This window comes from Lithobates pipiens, unplaced genomic scaffold, assembly GCF_037356315.1.
Source record: "Lithobates pipiens isolate NorthernLeopardFrog02 unplaced genomic scaffold, aLitPip1_a1.2 Scaffold_8, whole genome shotgun sequence".
Lineage (NCBI taxonomy): Eukaryota > Metazoa > Chordata > Amphibia > Anura > Ranidae > Lithobates > Lithobates pipiens.
The window spans coordinates 307,823,454-307,846,784 of record NW_027507903.1 but is presented as its reverse complement, the minus strand read 5'-3'; the positions used below and the strand labels follow the sequence as shown (position 1 = coordinate 307,846,784).

The following is a 23,331-nucleotide window of genomic DNA, read 5'->3' as shown; positions in this document are numbered from 1 at the left end:
TTCTTCAAGAAGCGTATTAAGATCAGGCACTGATGTTGGATGAGAAGGCCTGGTTGTGCATGCCAGACAAGTTCCTCCACCCCAAACTTGCTCATCCATGTCTTTATAGACGTTGCTTTGGGAGCCATAGCATGGATTGTAGATCTGCAATAAATATGCATGGATGTGATGTGAACCTATCGTGCAGGTGCACCGGTGACAGTGCCAGGACCTGTCAGAGAGTGTGGTGACAGCAGCGCACCGGGCGGGCAGGCTGAGCCTGTCCTATGTACAGATCACGTGGTGTTCTCAGCTCTGATCCACAAAAGAGCTTCTGCAGCAGCTGCGGCTCCTGCCCTATCGTGCGGCGCTGACGAATGTGGGACAAAGGTCTAGCGGAGCCCCTCCCCCCGTGGGCGGAGAGGAGCCGCCCCCTCGCGGTGCTCGCTCCTCCCCCTGCCTGGGCTCTCTCCTGGCTCGGGCTTAGGGGATCTGCACTCGCTGAAGATGGCGGACTGCAGCACACTGCTGGATGAAGATCTGGAGTCCTTCGTGTTCAACTACCTGACTGACAGCCCGGTAAGTGGCGCCTTCCCTGGGGATCTGATCAGCCTCTGTCCCTGTGGGGGGAGGGACCTCTGATCAGTGACACTGTCACAGTCTTGGGGTGCAGGGGACCCCCCTTTTTTTAATCTTGCACCCCAGTTTTTTTTTTTTTACATGTTCCCCATGTGCAGAAATGTGATCAGGTTTTTTTTTTTTTTTTGCACCCCGATTTCCCATCGTGCACCTCATTCTTCATCTCTCACGTGCTTCCCGGCTGACCCCCCACCTATAGGGTGCTCCTGATGGCAGCCTGCACCCCAACTTTGTGTGCGCTCCTGGGATGGTGCAGTTCAGCACCACCGGCCGTGGACTCTGGAGAGGTGTGGAGGTGTCAGTGTCACTTCATTCATTCCTTCAGTCACTTCATCTGACACGTGGAGCTAACAGGGGAGGGAGCCGCCAGGTGTAGTGGGGTGCCGTCAGCTTCAGCTACTGAGCACTGTGATCGGGGTGCTGCTAGAGCACGATCTCCCCCCATGCTGGCTCCAGGGGGGCGTGTAGCCGTCCGATCACCCTCTATTCATGCATTCCTAGCTTCCAGTTATTATCCATGTGCTGTACACTGACTATACAGCATGTGCTCACATCTACTTCCTGCTCATACATCTGCGATCATCATCGATCTTATACAGTGTATAATGGTGATCATATATACCATCACATTGTAGCTGATCACAAGATCCATATACTTTACATCATCTCCTACAATCAAATTCTCACTCCACATCCAACAACATGTTTAATAATGGTGGCCATGCATACTATTTTATATAACATTCGATTATATCTGATCTGAAGATCCATCAAATCACATGATCTACTTTTCCTACAATCACATTTTCCACCTGGATCAAATTAAATATTTGATAATGAATATTATTATATCTATAGAATGTATAATGGTGGCCATGCATACTATTTTATATAACATTCGATTAGATCTGATTGGAAGAACCATCAAATCACATGATCTACTTTTTCCTGCAATCAAATTTTTCCATCCGGATCAAACTAAATATTTTAATGGTGGCCATGCACACTTCCATAAATCTTTTTTTTTTTTTTTATTCCCCCCCCCCTTCCCCCAATAGCAGTGATCAATCCCAATTAATCAATAAGCCACACATTGAGAAATAAATGTCAATGACTTGTTGGAGGATACAGTCGCAAATTATTAATTGCATCTCTGATCAATCAAAAAAACTAATCAGATCAGAGCATCTCAATGCTGCTGATCAATGCAAAAAAAATAAAAAATTCAATCCCACCCACCTAGCTGATCAGCTCCAAGCTTAATCGATCGGAAGAAAATGTAGGACTGTTCCTTTGCCCAATTCGATTGCACAGCAATGAGATAAATCAAAATGTGCACGGCCACCTGTGTTTCAATTTTCTATACAATTTGATTATATTTCAATGAATCGTTGGGAGATACAATCTCATCTTTGATCGATCGAAGCATGATCGGATTCGCGATCGAAGCATCTCATTGCAGCCGATCGATGCAAAAGAATACATTGCCCATCCTGGCTGATTAACTCCAAGCTAAATCGATTTAGAAGAAAACTTAGAGCTGTTTTATTTGCCAATTCGATTGTTGCGGTCAAATCGCACAGTGATGAGATAATCAAATGGAAGTGTGCATGGGCCACCCATAATCTAATGGAAGTGTGCATGGGCCACCATTAATCAGTCCGTTTTACTTGTAAATTGATCGATGACGCAGCATGGGGGTTGTTTTACTAGAACTGGAGAGTGCAAAATCTGGTGCAGCTATGCATGGTAGCCAATCGGCTTCTAACTTAAGCTTGTTCAATTAAGCTTTGGAAACTGATTGGCTACCAGGCAGAGCTGCACCAGATTTGGCACTCTTCAGTTTTAGTAAATCAACCCCTATGTATCTTTTCTTTCATTTTATAGATACAATCGTATCTGATTTCTGTAATGATCAGATCATTAAATGTATGGCTGACGTAACACAATCTATAAAAGCTCTAGAAATGTACATGCAGGACTGTATGCTTTCTCTGTACATCAGATGAATGATGGAGCTGGGTTCTGCAGTGAAATCCTGTGCTGTGTGTGTGATTCTGGCTGCTTGTGTGGCTCCCCTACTGATTACTAATTATAGGTTTGTTTTACTGGAGGCGTTGTCCCTGGCAACCAATAGGATTCCTCCGTTTTGCAGAACTGTCTATCAAGTGACAGCTGCCGCTGGTTGCTAAGGGTGATGCAGAAAGCTTCCTTCCACTTTTGTGGGTATAATCTCGTATTGTATGTAACGTGATGTCAATGTAAAATGTAATATGTATATGTAAAGCGCTGCGTAAATTGACAGCGCTATAGAAGTACCTAAAATAATAAATTGATACCTTTTACATCTGTTTTAGGCTAAGTTCACACAGGCAGGGAAATTTTAAAGCTGCTTAAGGGCTGGTTCACGCTCGTGTGATGTCAGAGATCGGATGCGATATGCACCACACTGCAGTGAAAATCACATGCAATCTCTGTGCGATGCTTAAGATCGTATGGCTGTATTCGCATCAAACTCGCATAGCCCCCCCCTTTTTTTATTGTCTGCAGCCCCCTTTTTTTTTTTTTTATTGTCCGCAGCAGAATCATAACGCATGGGTGTCCAGACCCCTGCGATCCGATTCCTGTACGAGTTTGCAGATCGCACTGTGATACGCAAACTGATTTGGGGGGTGTCATTAACTTTTAACTGACACTCCCAGCAGTTCGCATAGGGCAGTATGGTCTGCCGCCGGGAGACATGCAACGCGGGAACCCCCGCTGTGTATTTGCAGGGTTCCCGCATCGCTGCAGTGTGAACCGGCCCTTAATGCGAATTTCAAACGCACTAATCAATATTGGCTAAACATCCTTTTTGAGATTTTGACATTTTTTTTGCATAGTTATTGGTCATGTTTGACACTTTGCAACCGCACCTTAAACATGTCTATGGCATTTTAGAGCGTATTTTAACACAAGTGAACAGAGGCCCTGTGTTAAAATATGCCTAGGGCAGTGATGGCGAACCTTGGCACCCCAGATGCTTTGGAACTACATTTCCCATGATGCTCACACACTCTGCAGTGTAGTTGAGCATCATGGGAAATGTAGTTCCAAAACATCTGGAGTGCCAAGGTTCGCCATCACTGGCCTAGGGCCTTTAGAGCACGTTTTCAATACGAGTGAATGGAGGCAGTTGCAAAGCATCCATACCTGCTCAACTTTGCAGGTAGCGTTTTTTTTTTCCTGCCTTGTCACAACGGTAACGTTGTCATGCGTAAAACTCCATCCGTTAGCCATTTTTAATTTTGATTGGCGTTGATAGGGCGGTAACTGCCTATTTCAACACCTGTGTGAACCGAGGCCTTACAGAGAATCTGGGATCCCTGCCAATCATTAGGTAATAAATACTTCTGGAGCCTGATGATGAGCAGTCTATTGCACATTTTGTACTCTGCAGGGTCCCCCTAGCTCCAGGTGAATGTTGGATGGGGGGGATGGGGGAGAGGGGGGGGGTGGGTCGTTCTCCCAGGGACCTTGAATATCCTTCCCTAATGCTCAGCGACCATCTCCAAGTCTGTCGTAGCTCCTGGGATTGTGTAAGTCATTCTAGGCTGTCAGTTTCATAACCTAGCTGCTGAGTCGTGGTTACAAAACAGAAGCCGCTCTGAGCATGTGTGAGTTGCAGGCTATTATTGGGAGAGCAATTTTGATCTATTGACCTGTATAATGGATAGTGACTTGCCTGCATGAATCATCCCCATCAAGACTGCAGCAGCCACATCTAGATAGCAGCTTGATGCACCTTGACGGAGAGATGCTTCATAAGTTGAAGCGTTTTACGAAAATGGGGGGGAAAAAACAAAAAATCTCAATACAAACAGCATTGTATTCAGCTAGAATGGGTCCATGGTCTGTTTGCTTTAATTAGGAAGAAACGATGATTGTAACGAAGGTGTTAGGTGAAGGCGTCAGATCACAGATGATGAGACATTTCCTGAATTTCAGAGCTTATCTCCCAATTTAGATGCAGTCAATAGCTTGTCTCACTTCAATAGCATTACTGCTGGTGGAATCACAAGCCTTAGCTAATGCTCTATCTCGCATCCTGTATACAAAGATGATTTACTTCCATCCATTTCTAGGCAACTATGTCAGCCCAGACCGCGCAGCTTCCTTTTTTTTTTCTCTCCAGTCACCAATCAGAACTACAGGTGTGATTAGATCTTTATGGAGCTGAAATAGCTCCTCCAGAGCTTGCGGATTAGAATGTGTGCTGGGAGATTAGGGCAAGGAACATGATTTGATAGAAGCCTATTCTGATCTGGTATTGTTACCCATGCACCATAAAACTCAATGAATTAAAGCAGAGCTTTATACTATATCTAGTATAGATATATAAATAATATACTACTAATAATAATAATGTAATAAAAAAAAAAAATATATATATATATATATATATATATATATATATATATATATATATATATATATATATATATATATATATATATATATATATATACATACATACATACATACATACATACATACATACATACATATACATACATACATACACACTTCCTTTACATGCACATGAACTTCAGGCTGGGTTCACACTCATGCAAATTGAATGCAGATTTCACTGCATCCAATTCGCAGGACCGGTTCTCAATGAAGCATTTTCACACATCTCCAGAGCGAATTGCAGAGGGGTCCGGTGTTTCTTTGGCTCTGTTTCAGGTCCGAATTCAAACAGAGAACAGGGACACACTGGTGCCCTGCTGTCAGGTGCATCCATTTTAAGTGTAAACCCAGCCCTAATGCCCCCCCCCCCCCCAGTTTTTTTTAGTCTGTAGGTTTCAATATTGAGTTGGCCCACCCTTTGCAGCTTTAACAGCTTCAACTCTTCTGGGAAGGCTGTCCGCAAGGTTTAGAAGTTGCGTCTATGGGAATGTTTGACCATTCTTAAAGAAGCGCATTTGTGATGTAGGTGAACGAGAAGACCTGGCTTGCAATCTCCACACTAATTCATCCCAAAGGTGTTCTATAGCTTTGAGGTCAGGACTTTGTGCAGGCCAGTCAAGTTTCTCCACCCCAAACTCCCTCTTCCCTGTCTTTTATGGACTGGTGCACAGTCATGTTGAAACGGGAAGGAGCCTTCCTCAAACTGTTCCCACAAAGTTGGAAAGTATCCAAAATGTCATGGTGTGCCGACTCCTTTAGAGTTTCCTTCACTGGAACGATGGGACCAAGCCCAACCCCTGAAACACAACCCCACACCATAATCCACCCTCCACCCAATGATTTGGACCAGTGCACAAAGCAATTTCCATAAAGACATGGATGAGCAAGTTTGGGGTGGAGGAACTAGGACTGGCCTGACATCAACCCGATAGAACACCTTTTGGGATAAATTAGAGCGGAGACTGTGAGTCAGGTCTTCTCAACCTCATCAGTGCCTGACCTCACAAATGTGCTTCTGGAAGAATGGTCAAACATTCCCATAGATACACCCCTAAACCTTATTTAATATAATAATAAAAAATAAATAAAAAAAGTGTGTATGTATGTTCACAGGTATCCTGCTATTAAATGAGAGAAAGATAGGACAATCTGACTGCCATGGTGAACATTCTCAATGGCGTCTGTAGCATGGAAACATGCGTGCCCATACTGTGGTGTGACTTGGGGTAAGAATAGAGATTGGCTAGGGAATTCCATTCTGGCCAACTTTGTGTTCCATGGGGCTTGGGTTAGCAACTAGACATCATCAGATTATTTCCTGACTGTTATCACATGGATCAGGCAACAATCCGCTTATCTCTGCGAGAGGTCTTCTCTTAAATGAACCCATCAAAATGAGAGAATCTCCTCATCAGTATCCAGTGCTCTTGGCTGTCTTGGTCGTTTCAACGAAAGCTCTACAATCTGTTCATTTTCCTAAGAATAGCCTAGCTTGCTGGAAAATGTTTGCTAGTGAAGCTGCAAGCTGTAGATTCGGAATGCTTGCTTTCTGTCAGATTATTAGCTGATTATTGCAAGCGTTGATGACATTAGGTGTAGCTTTAAAGGAAATGAGACGATTTACAAAGTCATGCTAGACTGCTCAAAGCTAATTGATCTGATTGCAGCTATGCAAAACAGAACATGGCATGTCTCTTTAAAGGCTTGTGTACACCATATACAGTTAAATATGTTCTTTAGATGCAGTGCATATGCAAGAAAAACTAATAAGTGTATTTCAATGAGCCTAGTTTACACCATTGCAGTGCGTTGCAATGGAAAGCAAGTAAACGCACCACAAGCACATGTAAATGCAACTCCATAAAATAAATTCAAAACGCACTGCTAATGCATTCAAACGCTCTGCACTGGTGCCATTCAAAGAACGCTTTGCATTCTCACAATGCAAAGCATTCTCTGATTGGACCAGATGGGGACATCACAATCTCTATCTTGTGGAGCCACCTGGTGGCCTCTTGTGTTCCCAGTGCAACAGGGGAACACAAGGATGAAGCCATGACGGTATTTATCCTTATGTTGGATCAAGCTAAACCAATGTAACTATGCAAAACTATCCATGCCTAAACTTCAGCTTTAGGCCCCATTCACATGGGCATACTGATCTGTACCCCTGTGCGAAGGACCATCTTCACCCAGTCAGGGTGTAAAGATGTTCTGTGCAGGCAGCTTGGTCAAATCAATTTCCATGCACATCCCACCAATGCAGGTCCAATACACTGAGCTTGATGTAGACAAGACTGTATTAAGTCCTTATATTTTTAATTTTTCTCTTGTAGAAATCCATTTTTAAGGTTAATGTTTTTGATATTATTAGTGCTTACTGTGGTATTTTGTTTAAATGCAGTGATTTTTTTTTTTTTTTTTGAGTGGTTGGTTAGCAATAAATACTATGGTGATAAATAAACAAAAGAAGTCCATTAAGGTAGTTTTAAATGTTTTACTGTAGGGATAAAGCAAACGTATAATGGAGTTTGGATTGCTGGTTAGATGTTATGGCTTTTAAGGTAGTGCTGCTGTTGGTCTTTGGAAATATCATGCTAGTGTTATGTAGGTTATTGCAGCAGCTTTTGATGCTTGTGAGATGTGACAGCCTTTATAAGTGTCTTTTTTTAACACATTTCAATAAGTTGACTTGTAGTAAACATTGCAAAAAAGAAAAAAAAAAGAAAAAACGAATTATGCTAGTATGCATTGCATTCTAGCACATTATGAAATAATTTCCTTGAAGCAAAGCCTTCCAGTTTCACATTATCACCGGTACAGAGATTTTCATCTCCACATGGTCTTCCTTTGGGTTCGTCACTTGATTGGCCGACCCGCAAAGACATCACTACCATGGCAAAATGCTCTGAAGAAACGCCACGGATATGCCGTTCCTTCAAAGTGCATGCATCGTGATGTCACTGGCTGCTGCTCACTAGAATATCTATCTCCTAAACGGTGCATGTTTAGGAGATATTCGTTTAACCTAGAGGTAAGATTTATTATAAGCTTGCCTCCTAGATAAAAATAAAAATTGAGAGTTTGCTACCACTTTAACTTGATAAATATGGTTGTCTTTATGGTATGAGTCTATATGGTAGTTTCTATATGACTGTATAGCCAATAGCTTGTGAACACCTGACCATCAAACATATATAAGCTTGTTGGACACCCATGCCAGAATCATGGGCATTAATATAAATGTAGCCCTTCCCTCCTTTTTTGTAACTGTAGCAATCTCAACTCTGTATGATCTTGGAGTGTGTGAAAATGTGTGTCCCTGCAGCCAGAAGGTCAGATGCCAATGGCGGAGAAGAAGGCATGGCTTGCAAGCAGTGCTCCTGGTCACCCCGAAGATTTTCATTATGGTTGAGGTCAGGGCTCTTTGCAGGCCTCTAGACACAGAATGTATTTATGGAACTGGCCTAGTGGACCTAACACTCTCATTTTGTTAGGGCTTGCAAATACCTTTGGCCATATTGTATAATAGATCCTAGAGAAAGCATTTACCTAGGTTTTTCATTCCTGGATTGTTGCTTTTGTGACGTGACCATCTTTTTCTTTAAACTCGGTATGCAAAGAAGTCACACTTGTTCGTTACACAACAGTATATAGTCTGCCTTTGAGTGTTCTTCATTCAAAGAAATGGATAGATAACAACGATCAAAGGTTACAGAGTATATTGTGCAGTGATAAGACTTACTAGCATCGTAACCATATGACATCCTAAGAAGAGGATTTCTCTAACTGTCTGTAGCAGCCTTTCTTAACTAGGGTTCCTCCAGAGCAGTGATTCTCAGCCAGGGTTCCTCCAGAGGTTGCTAGGGGTTCCTTCAGCGTTGGGCAATTTCTGCCTCTCAGATAAGTTCCCACTGACACCATTGATCTTTTTAGCTATTTGTAAGGAGGTAATTCTTCCCAATGACCACAAGTGTAAGGACCATTCTTCCCACTGACCATCACACTAATGTATCATGAGTTGTAGATTTATCATTTTTAGCAGGGGCTCCTCAAGACTGGAGAACTATTTCAAGGGTTCCTCTGTGTTGAAAAGGTTGAGAAAGGCTACTCCAGAGGTTTGCTAGGGGTTCCTTGAGCAATGAAAGCTTTTTGGCTCTCGCCTAAAAAGATCACTTGTTTCAATGGCTTCGTATCTATCTTTAAGGGATAAGGGGGTTCTTTCCACTGACCATCACCCTAATTTACTGGGAGTTGTAGATGGAATATATTTTAGCAGGACCCAAAAGTTATTTTAAGGGTCCCTGTTTGTTAGAACTCATGCACATGGTTGTCTAGAAGCTGCAAAGCCCACTAGTATATAATCCCTGTTGCTTTCTCACACCCAGGGAGCCTTGCGTTGCACAGACAGCCACTTGTACAAGTGGATGGCTGTATTATGGCTTGTGCAACTGCATTTACCCCCACATGTGTAGAGAGTATTTCCCCCAATGGGAAAGTGGCCTGCACACAAGTATGGCCACAATAAGTGGGCGACTGAGAATTTTATGCTGTAGGACTTTGCAGCCTCTAGATGTCCATGCACATGAGGCCAAAAGCTGGTCTTGGATAATCTGGTGCACATACGGGAGCAGTACTAACCCTCTGCTATGGTGTCTTTAGGATTAGCAGAAAATAATATGATTGTCGCTCTTGTGTCAGTATAATTACTCTAAAACAAGCAATTTAAATGCAATGTTTATTTAATCGCTATTTTTATATTTATTGTTTTTTTCTCTGCCATCTTACTGGACCTTAAGCAGACAGATTATTATGCTTTTTATTGTTCTTCTCAGCCCCAAAGGCAAAAGGAGCATTAAATAGGATTAGTAATACAATGGGAAAAAAATAGCTATGCTGATCCCTTCAGTCCTATGGCTATGCAAATGGTTAAAGCAGGATTACATATTAAGTGTCCCTAATAAAATATTAGCTAGCACCGATGGTGAGCAAACAATGCCGACCAGGTACCAATGTCATAAGACTGCGGTGCTGAGCACACTTTTGCTTACGTATAGGCGTCTATGTAGCCTCTGATGCAACTGCGTGTAAGGTTTCCTAGAAGAGTCACATGCTTTGCTGTTGTAAATTATAAATGGGAGGCGTTTACCCGGATTGCTGACGTCCTTCATTACTACCTAACCAGCCCCCTTTACTCCCACCCACTCCCACATCCTCCTTACTACAGTCTCTGCTGGCTGAATGGAGGCACGAGGCTGATAGAGCAAAGTCTGCTTGACTCATGTTTTCACTCTGTGATATGAAGGACATAAGGCAGCTCACAGCTTCTCCCTTTTCCAGTCTCTTCCTCTCCCATTTGTGCTCTGCACCATTCTTCATCTTCTCAAGCAGCTGCAAGTGCAATGCTTACTGAGGAAGATACAAGGACATTAATTGTTACAATTCTAGGCCTAGAACACTCAATGAGAGTTACAAAACTAAAGTACGGGATGTCATTTGGTAGCTGTCAACTATGCTGTATATTTGCATCCTGAATCATCTGCAAAAAAAGAAGGAACTGCTGCTTAATCTATTTTTATTATATACTATGCATATATAAAAAGCATAAACACGTATTCATTACAGAAAAATAACGCATAGTTAAAGTGATACTAAACACACACTGTTTAATTTACATTGTCCCTTCTATTTCTGTATGTGGATGATGGCACTGTGAATATTTTAATAATAATAATAAAAAAAAAAAAAATATATATATATATATATATATATATATATCTTTTTATTTTCTAATCGATATACAGCTGTCACATGACCCAGCCTGTCTGTAGGGAAACATAAGCAGGAGGAGCCTCTAGTCCTCTGTTGCTGGTCACATGTTGGCATATAAGTAAAAATAAATAATATCGGCAAACAGTTTTAAATTGTCATACAAATGTTTGATCAAATCTTTATTTTCTGTCAATAACATGGTGTGGGCAGATTTCTGCCACTCACAAGCTTCCACACCCCTCCAGCCTGTGTCTTAGAATAAGAGGGAGGTGAAGCCTCCATCAGTCTACATGTAATATCCCATCCCCATTGTGTTTAACTACTTAGTTGGCATAGGGGAGGAGGGAGGGAGTGGGCTGTCATTTACCACTGTGTATACACTCACATGTGTGACTCTATAGTCACATGGGCTGCTTAGATGTGATAGGGAGGAAATCCTCAGCATAGAAACTTACTGAAAATGAGCATGTGCAGAGCTGCCAAAACTGCTCTGCAAAATCCCTAGCTGAATTGGGGACATGAATAGATTGGGGAGATGGAGAACAGGATCAACCAGGGTTTATTTTTTTTATTTTTTTTGCAGAATACAAAAAATGAATCTCATAGTGATTGAGTGAATATGAATGACATGTAATACACTATTTTATTCATTGTTTGTTTTTATGATGTGGGTTTAGTGATACTTTAAAATGGTTTGTAGCCACTAAAGTACCAGCTTAAGATATGTGGAAATCACAAATCCCCTATAACTCCCCCTGCAACTAACATGCCCACCTTATCTCCATCTGTACATAAACCCCCAACCCACATAACCAACCCTGCTCCTAACCCTCCATTCCAAACTCTTATAATACACACACACACACACACCCACACACCCCTTGCCTGTTTATTTCCATTTTTACCCATCTACTACTACTACTTTGTACCCTCTGAATACGATTCCACCTAATTGTTAATAAAAATATAAAAAAAAACATAAATGCTAAAGCTGATGATTTTGTTTCTCTATTGCTGTCATATCTATATGGAAAAGGATTGGATATGATAGGCACAGCTAGCTAGGCCACACCTAAAAAGATGGCACAATTGGCATTTACTAGCAATGTGGAGTTCAGTAACCCATAGAAAGCATTCAGATCATCCCTCAACTGCTGTAACTAGAGTGGGCTGAAATCTGTCTGCTGGGTGTTATTGCACATTAAACATTATCTCTGCTCTTGGTGAATAATTGTAACTTGTAGACGAACACCCCAACACACGCATGCACTCTCTCCTTGGATGGTCAACAAGTGCAGTAATAGCGCTGGGCTTTCCCATCCGAAATCCTGAATATTCTACAAGCACTATGTATTGGATACAAATACTGGATAAACTTTTAAAACCTTGTTTGCCAAAAATAAATATTTGCCTTTGAGGCATCCATAGAAGATCATGGCCTGTCTGGAAGGATCAGACATCCTCAGTCAAACAGTCTTTGGGGAAATAGTAATTAGTTGTGCTGGAACTTATTAACCTGTCACTGTTTCTCCATGGATAGCCAGCTGAAATGTCTGACTCCACACCCCCCCCCCCCCCTTCTCTACACCAACATGAACATGCATGCTCAGGTGGTCTGAGCATACAGGTTTATAGAAAGATCATTCAAAATAAATAGACATTTGATCGTTGCAGCATTCCTACAGATCTACTCACCGCCTACACCCAACTTTAGATTACCGGGCCATGCACCTATTTTAGCTTTTTTTTTTTTCTTGTCTAAATGGTTATCTGTAGTGTAGGGGATTATGTGGGGTGCACAAAGGTGTCCAGAGGGGCCGATTGTTCTGAAACAGATAATCTTGTGTGGCATACTGTGGCTTATTGATGGATAAAGATTTGAAAAGACTTTGAGATGTTTTAGAAACGCTGAATTTTTTTGCCTCTCCTACAGGCAGCCGGGTTAGTGGCAAAGAGTTCATTAAGAACTTATTAACCAGTACACATTGCACCGTACAGGTCGAAACATTTATCAGGAGTTGGATACCACTGTGCTAGGCATTTGGATGGTATGTCAAACCTTTTTAATTACTTTACAAGAAGCATAGTGATAATGTAGACCTGCCGGCGCTAGTTAACCTATACCCGCAATCTAGTAAGCTCTGTAAGTCTGCTGTGCAAGCTGCAGGGATTTACATTGTGTTTTATAAATCCTTTAAATGTTTATAAGTAGAAGGCTGTAACTCAGGGGCATGTTTTACCCTGTACATACTATTGAAGTGGTGGTGCTGGCATTGACAAACTTGATGAAAGAGCTACTCGCATATCACTTTTGCTGGTATGGGGCCGCACAAGATTTTGCACGGTCTTGTTTTAGGAAACCTCCCCCAGTGGAGATCTGAATCATTTGGAGGGTCCCCTAATTGATAGAAATTCCTTAAATACGATTGGTTCTTAAGCACTGTGGAATCACTGCTGGATGGGGTAGAGAACTTGCATGTTTACCACCCTTATCGCATCTGGAGTATTTTCCTTGCAATGAAAAACAATCTGAGTTGGCCATAGATGAGTAAACATCTTCCTGGGGGCAGTAGGACATCTGCCCCCCATGGGTCCCCCATTATGGTCTTTCCCAGGACTTTTCCTATATGTAGATACAGGCATATGCTCTGGAATGCTTGTTTGTACTTTTTATAACCTGTATGGCAGTGATCCTCAACTAGGGTTCCTCCAGAGGTTGCTAGGGGTTCCTTCAGCATTGGGAAATGTCTGCCTCTCACTGACACCATTGATCTTTTTAGCTATCTGTAAGGAGGTAATTCTTCCCAATGACCACAAGTATAAGGACCATTCCTTTCACTGACCATCACACTAATGTATCATGAGTTGTAGAGTTCTATTTTTTAGCAGGGGTTCCCCGAGACCGGAGAACTATTTCAAGGGTTCCTCAATGTTGAAAAGGTTGAGAGGCTGCTGTATGGAAACACAATTGGCACAAGAAGGGGAGATTCCGCATTTGTTAACCTTTTTAGATAATCCTCTACCGTTGTTGCAAGAGATGAGTGAATAAATGATCAGGTTGTGGAGACCCATCTATACTCCTCTTTCACATTTTTGATTTACCTTTTGCAAATAAAGTCCTTTTTTTAGGTGTTTTTGAAACCTTTGCTCAATACGTCTACCAGCTAGGCACATATAATGGACCGTACAATTTCACCGCTTCAAGCTAATTGGCAGTGCATTCAGTCTCCTGCTGCTTGGTAAACAGACTGTGGAGAAATGCCTGGTGGACTGATAGGAATTGCTAAATTTGCCTGCATGTCAGACTTCATACTGAGATTGCTTCAGCATCCAATGCAATGTGCAATTAACTTGATCTTTTCACTTCTTTGGAAATGGAATATTTGACAAATGGAACATTTTGTGTATAGTCATTGTCGATAATATAAAGTCTCTGGTCTTGTTTTTTTCAGATCCTGTCAATGACCTTAACCTGTTGCTTTTTTCAATACCTCTATCTTGGATTGTAGAGCAACTAAGGACATCTGCTTTGTTGGCAGCTGTTTTGTCACTTTTGATGTGACCGTCAAGTGTTTTGCTCCATCTTTTTTATATGATGAAGCAGATAGACCCTCATTTTACAAAAAAAACCTCTATAGTTGTTAAATTGTGGCACTGCAAGATCTAAACGGCAACAATGCCAGTACTAGCCATTATGTAATATTGCGAACCCATATCCAGAGCAACCATCAGATGTAGAGATGTTCATATACAGTATAGTGCTATAATTCACTTTTGTATGATGTACAAAATCATTTTCTTTACAGCCTTGCTTGATTTCACTTTATATCAATGTTTAGAGTGATGAAGAACATAAATAATTGGGTATTATGTTTTGTATATGCTTTCTGGTGAGCCATTTTGGCTCTCTTTGACATCAGCTATGAGATCTTTCTGATTTCATTTCTGTGTCTGTTTATGCAGATTTTGGAGGCTTGCCATTCTTGCTCAAACCAGTCTTTTTAAGACACCTCATAATGACTGATTTAAATGTGTAAACTCGGGGGATAAAGACCTCTAACCACCTTGCATAATTATAGTCAGGTTGAAAAAAGACACCAGTCCATCTAGTTCAACCAATAAAAAGTAGATGTAAACCCTAACTTAATGAAAGTTTCGTAAAGCCCAGTGTATCCTAAACAACTGACGTTTTTTTCCCCCCAAATAAAATACTGTTTTCACCTTCTTCCCATGTTACACCTCGGTGCTTCAGATCTCCAGCAGCTACTTCCGGTGTCCGTGAATGCACACACCAGAAATGGCTGAATGGCATTCTTAGTGTGGCCTTCCTGTTGGTGATGAGTTGGCCATGCCTATGTAATGCTTGGTAAATGGTCTACTTCAAGTCTCTGTTGGATGCTCAAGTGACATGGTTACAATACAGAAGCACAACTGGAAGACATGGACATGATGTCTCATAACTGGAAGTGCTTGAAAAATGGCCTTCGAGCCAGAATCGCCAGGTATTCTTTTAATAAAAGCTGCTGCTTTAAAAATATTCAACTTGAAATTTTGTAACTATATTACCCTGTTCAAAAATTATACGAAGGTTGAGTGATTGGGTTTATGTACACTTGGTGAGGGATATCGTTAGGTGGTTGATTTTTTTTTTTTCCTACATCCACCCATGCCTAAAATGTTAGTCCAAGGTGGGCTGACCCAACTAAGCCCACACAGGTCTTCCAACATGCTAGGAAAGACCTGTTGCAGGTAGAGGATTGGTCCTTTTCTGCAAAGGTCTTTCTTCTGCATCTGGTTTCAGCATGTGTAGCACCAAAAACAGTAATGATCAGATCTTTTAAAAATGGAAGAGAACAGACCTCAACTAACAAGGTTAACTCTTTAGAAACACTTGTTTGGGTAAAAAATTGTAGCTGAATTTCAGTTCTACCCTTTAGCTTTGAGATGAGTTGTGTACCCTTTTTTTGGCTAGTAAGGGTGGGTATTCACTATTAGAAAGTCCGGTCACCAATTGTCTGGTTTTCTTCGATATTTCACAGTTGAAACGGAGGATGGAAATGTAGAAAAGTCTCCTACGACACAGGCCTTTTGTTTTGTTTGTTTCTTATCATGCTCAGTCTTTCGTATCTGATTTTCCATGTATGAAATCATGCACATGATGAAAACCGGTCTGTTCACGTGAGAGAAAAAAATTGTAGTTTGTCCCTTAGGAAATTTTTGTTTGGAAAATCTGAATCTGATGTTAAAAGTTGTGTACACACTATATGAAAATCAAACGATCATGCCTCATGGAATTTTTTTTCCCATTTTCTTATAGTGTGTACCCTTCTTAAATCTCCTCAAGCCAAGGTGTGGGCCAACAAGCCAAGCCATGTTGTGGGTTTGCAGGCCCTTAGGTAGACTTAAAGGGAGCTGAATCTATGTACAGACATTTATTTGTTGTTCATTTTTTTTATTTTTTGTTGTTGCAAAGTATAGCTAAAATAAGTGTGTTTTAACGTGGTACTTTACTCTCACATTTAACATTGACTCTTTTTAGTCCTTAATATTAAAGTTTATCATATTTACTTGTGTTAAACCTTTTTCTTTACATTTCTTTAGCTTCTTTCTGGTTTCCAGGCCTAGGCCATTGATGTCATCCCTCCCAGGAGTCTTCAGGACGGGAGGAGGGGCTTTCTCAGCTAAGCACATCCTCCTGCCTGCATGCCTGAGCTAAGAGCAGATGGATTCCAGGAAGTAAATGCTGCATGACTCCTCTGCCCTTACTCAAGATGGCCACAGCCTTAAATTCTACGGGGTGTTTATCAAACTGATTTGCCAGCAAAATAAAGCATGGCGACATGGATGGATGGGGGAGTTTGCTTTGAATATTAAAAATGAATTGAATAACGTTTTTGGTGCTCAGATGCAGCGCGGTTCCACTTTAAATGAGGCAGTATTTAACAAGCGGTAAATCTGCTACTAAGTAATTCAAAATCTCTTGTGTAGTTGGCTCAACTAAAGCAAGTGATGTAACTAATTTGAGCATCTCTTGCCGTAATCAGGTCATGTAGGGGTCAATAGGAGAGAGATTACAAGGCTTTCCAACAGTCTGAATCGCCCATCATCATCATCACAAAGATATCCCTTCATATTTCCAATCTATTTCTCTACTGTGGGGGAAAAAAAATAACCGTGGACCTTAACGGCAAGCTTTCTCTATTCATCTGCCGACCGAGTCTTAAAGGAGAAGCACAGTGAGTACAAGATGGTCACGCCTCATGCATCATTGTGGGGAAACAGATCTGCACCTCTGTGGCCAAGCCTGTTTTATAGGGCTGACGATCTTACAAATACTGTATGGATAATACAATACCATAAAGACGGAAACTGCTGCATGTTAGGGGATGGCCAGGTCCTCGCTGAAGACTCCTGATCGCTGCCGCTTGTCATATTGCTGCAGCCCCATGATGCGATGCAGAGACTACATTGATGTTTTCTAAATAATGTAATTGGATGAAATGACTCCTGATCAAGCTATTTATATACAGTTGCTTGTGACAGAGTGTAGTGGGGGCTGTGTGAACCGTATGCATCACTTGTCTTGAAGAAATCCATTTAGTATGTCTTGTTTATAGTGGAAACCTACAAAAAAAATCAGGAACTGTAGAAGAAATAAATTACCTATAAATAGGACTTCATTTGTCTTATTTATCTCTATCCATTTCTAAAATCAGAAGTTGGGGGAAAAAGATTCTATGAAATGCATCTATACACAGACCTTTTAATAGGTCTCAATGCACACATAATATAAATCTCAGAAAGCTATATGTGGATCTGCTACTTGTTTTCCAAGAGACATTACAGTTAAAGGCAGACATAGTACAAATATCCATAAATCGGCAGCCATTGACTGCTCGTTGCTGTCTCACTGGAATTATGCGAGTTGGAGGGTTTCTATGGGTACCCATGTTTCCACAACTCTTATTTTGAAATTGTGTCTAAAGTGTTTGAAAACCTCAGATGTGAAATATGAACAAAGCATATCCTTCTTGGTGTGTACTTGTCTCAAGGGCCACCCTATAGCAGTTTTACTGCTACCGGGCAACACCTCTGTGCTGGATCACGTGTGTGTGTGTGTGTGTATATATATATGTATGTATGTATGTATGTGTGTATATATATATATATATAAATATATATCACAGTATCTCACAAAAGTGAGTACACCCCTCACATTTTTGTAAATATTTTTTTTTATAGCTTTTCAGGTGACAACTCTGAAGAAATTACACTTTGCTACAATGTAAAGTAGTGAGTGTACAGCTTGTATAACGGTGTAAATTTGCTGTCCCCTCAAAATAACTCAACACAGCCATTAATGTCTAAACCACTGGCAACGAAAGTGAGTGAAAATGTTCAAATTGAGCCCAAAGTGTCAATATTTTGTGTGGCTACCATTAATTTGCAGCACTGCCTTAACCCTCTTGGGCACGGAGTTCACCAGAGCTTCACAGGTTGCCACTGGAGTCCTCTTCCACTCCACCATCACACCACCTTGTTCTCCTCAAACTTCCTTTTGAGGATGCCCCACAGATGCTCAATAGGGTTTAGGTCTGGAGACATGCTTGGCCAATCCATCACCTTTACCTTCGGCTTCTTAAACAAGGCAGTGGTTGTCTAAGGCCGCGTACACACGCGGGGACTGTTCGCTGAAACTGTCCGCTGAAACCAAGTTTCAGCGGACAGTCCGCTCGTGTGTGGGCTTTCAGCGGACAGTTTCAGCGAACAGTCCGCTGAACAAGGTTTTTCGGAAATTCTGAAAAACTGTCCGCTGAAACCTTGTTTCAGCGGACAGTCCCCGCGTGTGTAGGCTTGTTCGTCAAACAAAGTTGCGCGCATGCTCAGAAAGGATTTTCACGCCGAAAGTTATAATGCAGTGTATAGGACGTCGTATTTTTCGTCCCGTCGTACGTGCCGTTCACGTCATCGCGCACGGTTTCAGCAAACTGTTCGTCCGTCGTGTGTGGCCATGTCCGTCCATGCTAATTTTGAGCGGACTGTTTGCCGAAACTGTTTGACGGACAAAGTTGGGCGAACAGTCCCCGCGTGTGTACGCGGCCTTAGAGGTGTGTTTGGGGTCATTAGGTTGGAATGCTGCCCTGCGACCAAGTCTCCAACGGGAGGGGATCGTGCTCTGCTTCAGTATGTCACAGTACATGTTGGCATTCATGGTTCCCTCCATGAACTGTAGCTCTCCAGTGCCAGCAGTACTCATGCAGCCCCAGACCATGACACTCCCACCATCAAACGGAAGGTAGATGCGTGCAAGGTCTCTAACATCCACCATCTCTGTGATGCTGTCATGGAGGAGTGGAAGAGGACTCCAGTGGCAACTTGTGAAGCTCTGGTGAGCTCCATGCGCAAGAGGGTTAAGGCAGTGCTGCAAAATAATGGTGGCCACACAAAATATTGACACTTTGGGCCCAATTTGGATATTTTTACTTAGGGGGTACTCATTTTTGTTGCCAGCGATTTAGACATTAATGGCTGTGTGTTTAGTTATTTTGAGGGGACAGCAAATTTACACTGTTATACAAGCTGTACACTCACTACTTTACATTGTAGCAAAGTGTCATTTCTTTAGTGTTGTCACATGAAAAGATAAAATTATTTACAAAAAATGTGAGAGGTGTACTCTTTTGTGAGATACTGTATATGTAATCGGGCTCTCCTGGGTGGGTGGGGGAGGGGTGTGCATGTGTCACGCTGGCTCACTCCTGTGCAGGAGCCCAGTGGCAGGTACCACAGACTTGATGCCCGCGGCACCCACCAATCCTCCAGCAGAACAGTAAAACAAGGCAGATCAGCATTCTGACAGGAGGGAAGGCATGAATCCTGTGTCTGCAAAGCAGGGACACGGATCTATGTCTTCCCCCCTAGTAAAAGCACCTCCCACAGTACATAAAAAAACACTGGTCAGGCACACCGTTAACCCTATGATTGCCCCTGATGCTAACCCCTTCCCAGCCAGTGTCATTAGTACAGAACTGCATAGGCAATGTAATGTACATGACCATCATCTCAGTCTAAAAAGTAGATGCTAAATCTGGATAGTGCTTGAGCAAATATGGCACCATCCTTTCTGGAGAGAAAAGCAGAAAAAGATATTGTCGGGGGGGACTACTGTGGTCTCTGTAAAGCCCCGTACACACTATCAGATTGTCTGCTGAGTTTTTCCTTCAGATTTACCAAAATCATGTAGTAGAAGGGCCTGCCTGATTGCATACACATTGAAACTCCTAAGGTTTGACCTCATATTATATGGTTTTGGTAAATCTGAAGGAAAAACTCAGCAGACAATCTGATAGTGTGTACGGAGCTTTAGAGGCAATACCTGTGTTCCACCGGTAACGGGCTCCAGGAAAAACATGTCTCAACTGCTTGTTTTTACTGTCTTCCCAACCATAAGTGTAAAATGGGCTTTAAAGTGGTTGTAAACCCTTACATTTACCCAGTAAAATGACTGGCCTTAGGTGATACACAGAGATTAAACAAATACTCCTACATAAGTTGTACTTGTTTATCTAAAGTCTTCTCTACATCTGTTCAAAGTGCAGAATTTATAAAGCTTGTCTAAGCTGTCAGATAAAAAACTTGGTTTCTCTAGTTGTGAATGAAGATGGCTTCTAAAAAAAGAAAAATGAAATAGCTGGCTCTGGATTGGACAGACTGGCTCCTGAATTCTGATTTCACATGACAGGTGTCCAAATTTTAGCAGATAAACCTCAATGTAGGAAAGCAGATGACTCCATTTATAGTCTATATGCAGAGTGATTGTTTAAAATGTTGTCTACCTTATGCTGTCCACCTAGAAGAAAATGAACCAAAGAAGGTCTTCAGTAAGAATGGTTGGTTGTAAGACATTGGCTGAGACTTGCTTGACATTTGAGCATATTTCTTTTTCTGCTGGCTTGGAGACAAATGTATACTTCTGGAAAAAAAAGAATGAATTTGAACTTTGTAAGGACTTTAAAACTCCATACTACAGCATAACTGGAATATGTACAAAGTTCAGAAAACCAGTCGTAGTGGCTAAACTTTGCCTCTAAGCACTGTAAAGATCTAATCTGAGATTAAACATTTTTTATGAGGGCAGTTTGCATGCGTTTTTAGTTTCACTTTGTTTATAATGAGCAAGCTTCTTGATAAACGCATATATAGGAATTGTTTGACCTGCTATCGGATTTGAAATTCTGTATGGCCAGCTTTGTGATGCAGGTACCCCTATGGAAAGCTTGACCTCCCCCTGCAGCAGCCCAGCTGAATAAGAAGACGCCCCCAGCCTACTGATTGGACAAAGAAAAGTATTTAGTCACTGGACACTTGTTTCTTATTGGCACATGTGCACTACAGCAGAATCTGATTGGTTCCAGTCACTGGATTGTCTCAGTCTGAATGCTGCTGTGTAAGGACTTTATAGCTGGCTGATATTAATGAAATTGAATATTCTATTTGCATTTAAGAGTACACTACATCATTTTAAATGTATAACTTGCAGTGATAGGCTATTTTTAGCTGTACGGCTAAATTGGCACCCTAGTGTACAAGTGTCCTAATTCTATCATTTTAAGTCTCCTGAGTTGGAGCACATATATAATAGTAATTTAGTCTAAGGGTACTTATGCGTGGAGGAATCCCACCCCTCCTTAAAGGTATAGGGATGCACTAGACACCTAGCAATAGTACAATGGCAGCGAAGGTGTCCAGTGTGCCCCCTCACCAACAGTACAAATGGCAACCACCCCAACTTATAACTGGCTATTTTATTTATTTCTAGTTAAATGTTGGGGGGTTGTTTGTGGCACATTGCTTAAATCTTTTGCATTCCACAGTGGTACCGACTGCCAGGTGTGAAGCCAAGCATCGCAACCGTGACTTTTGAGCATCCTCCAAATGCTGCCTTTCGTATTAAGGGGAGGCCCAAAAAAATGGTGGCTCATTTGCGTGTCTTTAACGACCCCTAACCGCAAATCTAAACCCACAATGTCAGATTTTACTTTTAGCACCAACTCAGGTGAAAACCAGTACTGCAGCACATGCACTCCCAATTATATTAAAATAAAGGAGGCGTGTATATGTATGTGTGTATATATTTGTGTGTGTGTGTATATGTATATGTATGTATATGTATATGTGTGTATATATATATATATATATATATATATATATATATATATATATATATATATATATATATATATATATATATATATATATATATATATAATAAATTGAATGGCTCCACAGAAAATGAGCAAGTGCATTTGCTGCTAGTGGTTTGCATTCTACAAATGTTCTTGACGTTCCAGAAGTCAGTCACGTGCAGGCACTTGGGAATTTTTGCTGCATTATTTACGCACTAATAAGAGAAATAATGCTCGACCATGCTTTTTTTTTATATTTTTATTTTTTTTATTGCTTGGTGTATGTGTGTATATATATATCAGTGAGCAAACTGAGCCAGGGAAGTTATTTCTGTCCAATGTTATTTTATAAACATAGCATAAGGGAGACTATGCAGGAGGCAGTGTTGCTATAACAGACCTTCTCTCAAATGTTAACACGTCTCGCATGCTTCCTGGATCATGACTGAAGATGGGCCCCCGTTATAAGAATATTTGTCATTTTTCAATTTTTCGGTTCTTTTTAATGTGTATAGCCTATAGCTGATGTTTTGAGCTCTTACCATTGTGGGAGCACACTTGGTTCTATTGATTTGCACATTGTAGGTATTTGGTCCCATTTACAAATTTTGCATTTAACCCTCGGGTTGGAGCATGCCAAAACAGTCTCATCAATGGCAATGTTTTAAAAAGAACCTATTCACATCTGTGCACTGCAGTGCATTTTATGAACTTATTCTTGTCAGGCCCATAGAAGTCAGTGGTAACATAACGAGCCTAAGTCATTTTTGTTAACCAAGGTAAAAAAATGCAGGGTGCGTTTAAAAAAACAAAAAACTCCCAATTTTTTGTATGCTGTCTGAAAATGACAATAAAAATAATATTAAAAAAAAATGATTGCTTTAACCCTTTGAACCCCACACAGGGTGCCACAACTATGTGCATATTTCTGCCTGGAAAGCTTTGCAGCTATGACATGTGTACACCCCTGTCTGCTGCCTCTGCAGCTAAAGGGGGTGTAGTTGAGGAAAAGTAAAAATGCAGCTCAACCGTGGGGTTATGCCGCCCTTCAAGCACTGATGTGAATGGGCCCTTAGATCAGGGATCTTCAAACTACGGCCCTCCAGCTATTGTGGAACTACACATCCCATGAGGCATTGTAAAACTCTGACATTCACAGACATGACTAGGCATGATGGGAATTGTAGTTCCTGAACAACTGGAGGGCCGTAGTTTGAAGACCCCTGCCTTAGATCAAGAGTCTCCAAACTTTTCAAACAAAGGGTCAGTTTTCTGTCCTTCACACTTTAAGGGGGCCAGATTG

The 23,331-nt window shown here is 41.4% G+C and overlaps 1 protein-coding gene across 3 annotated transcripts in view; it reads left to right on the top strand.

Annotated features, from left to right (window-relative positions):
• The first annotated feature begins 425 nt into the window (after nucleotides 1-425).
• The window catches only part of PPARGC1B (PPARG coactivator 1 beta), a 144,003-nt gene continuing 121,097 nt past the window's right edge, over nucleotides 426-23,331 (top strand). For all 3 annotated transcript variants that reach the window (XR_013270888.1, XM_077472699.1, XM_077472698.1), the window contains exon 1: nucleotides 426-558. Coding sequence is in view for 2 of the 3 variants with exons in the window: in XM_077472699.1 (XP_077328825.1) it covers nucleotides 487-558 (72 nt within the window). In the remaining variant the exon portion in view is untranslated. The remainder of the gene's footprint in view (nucleotides 559-23,331) is intronic.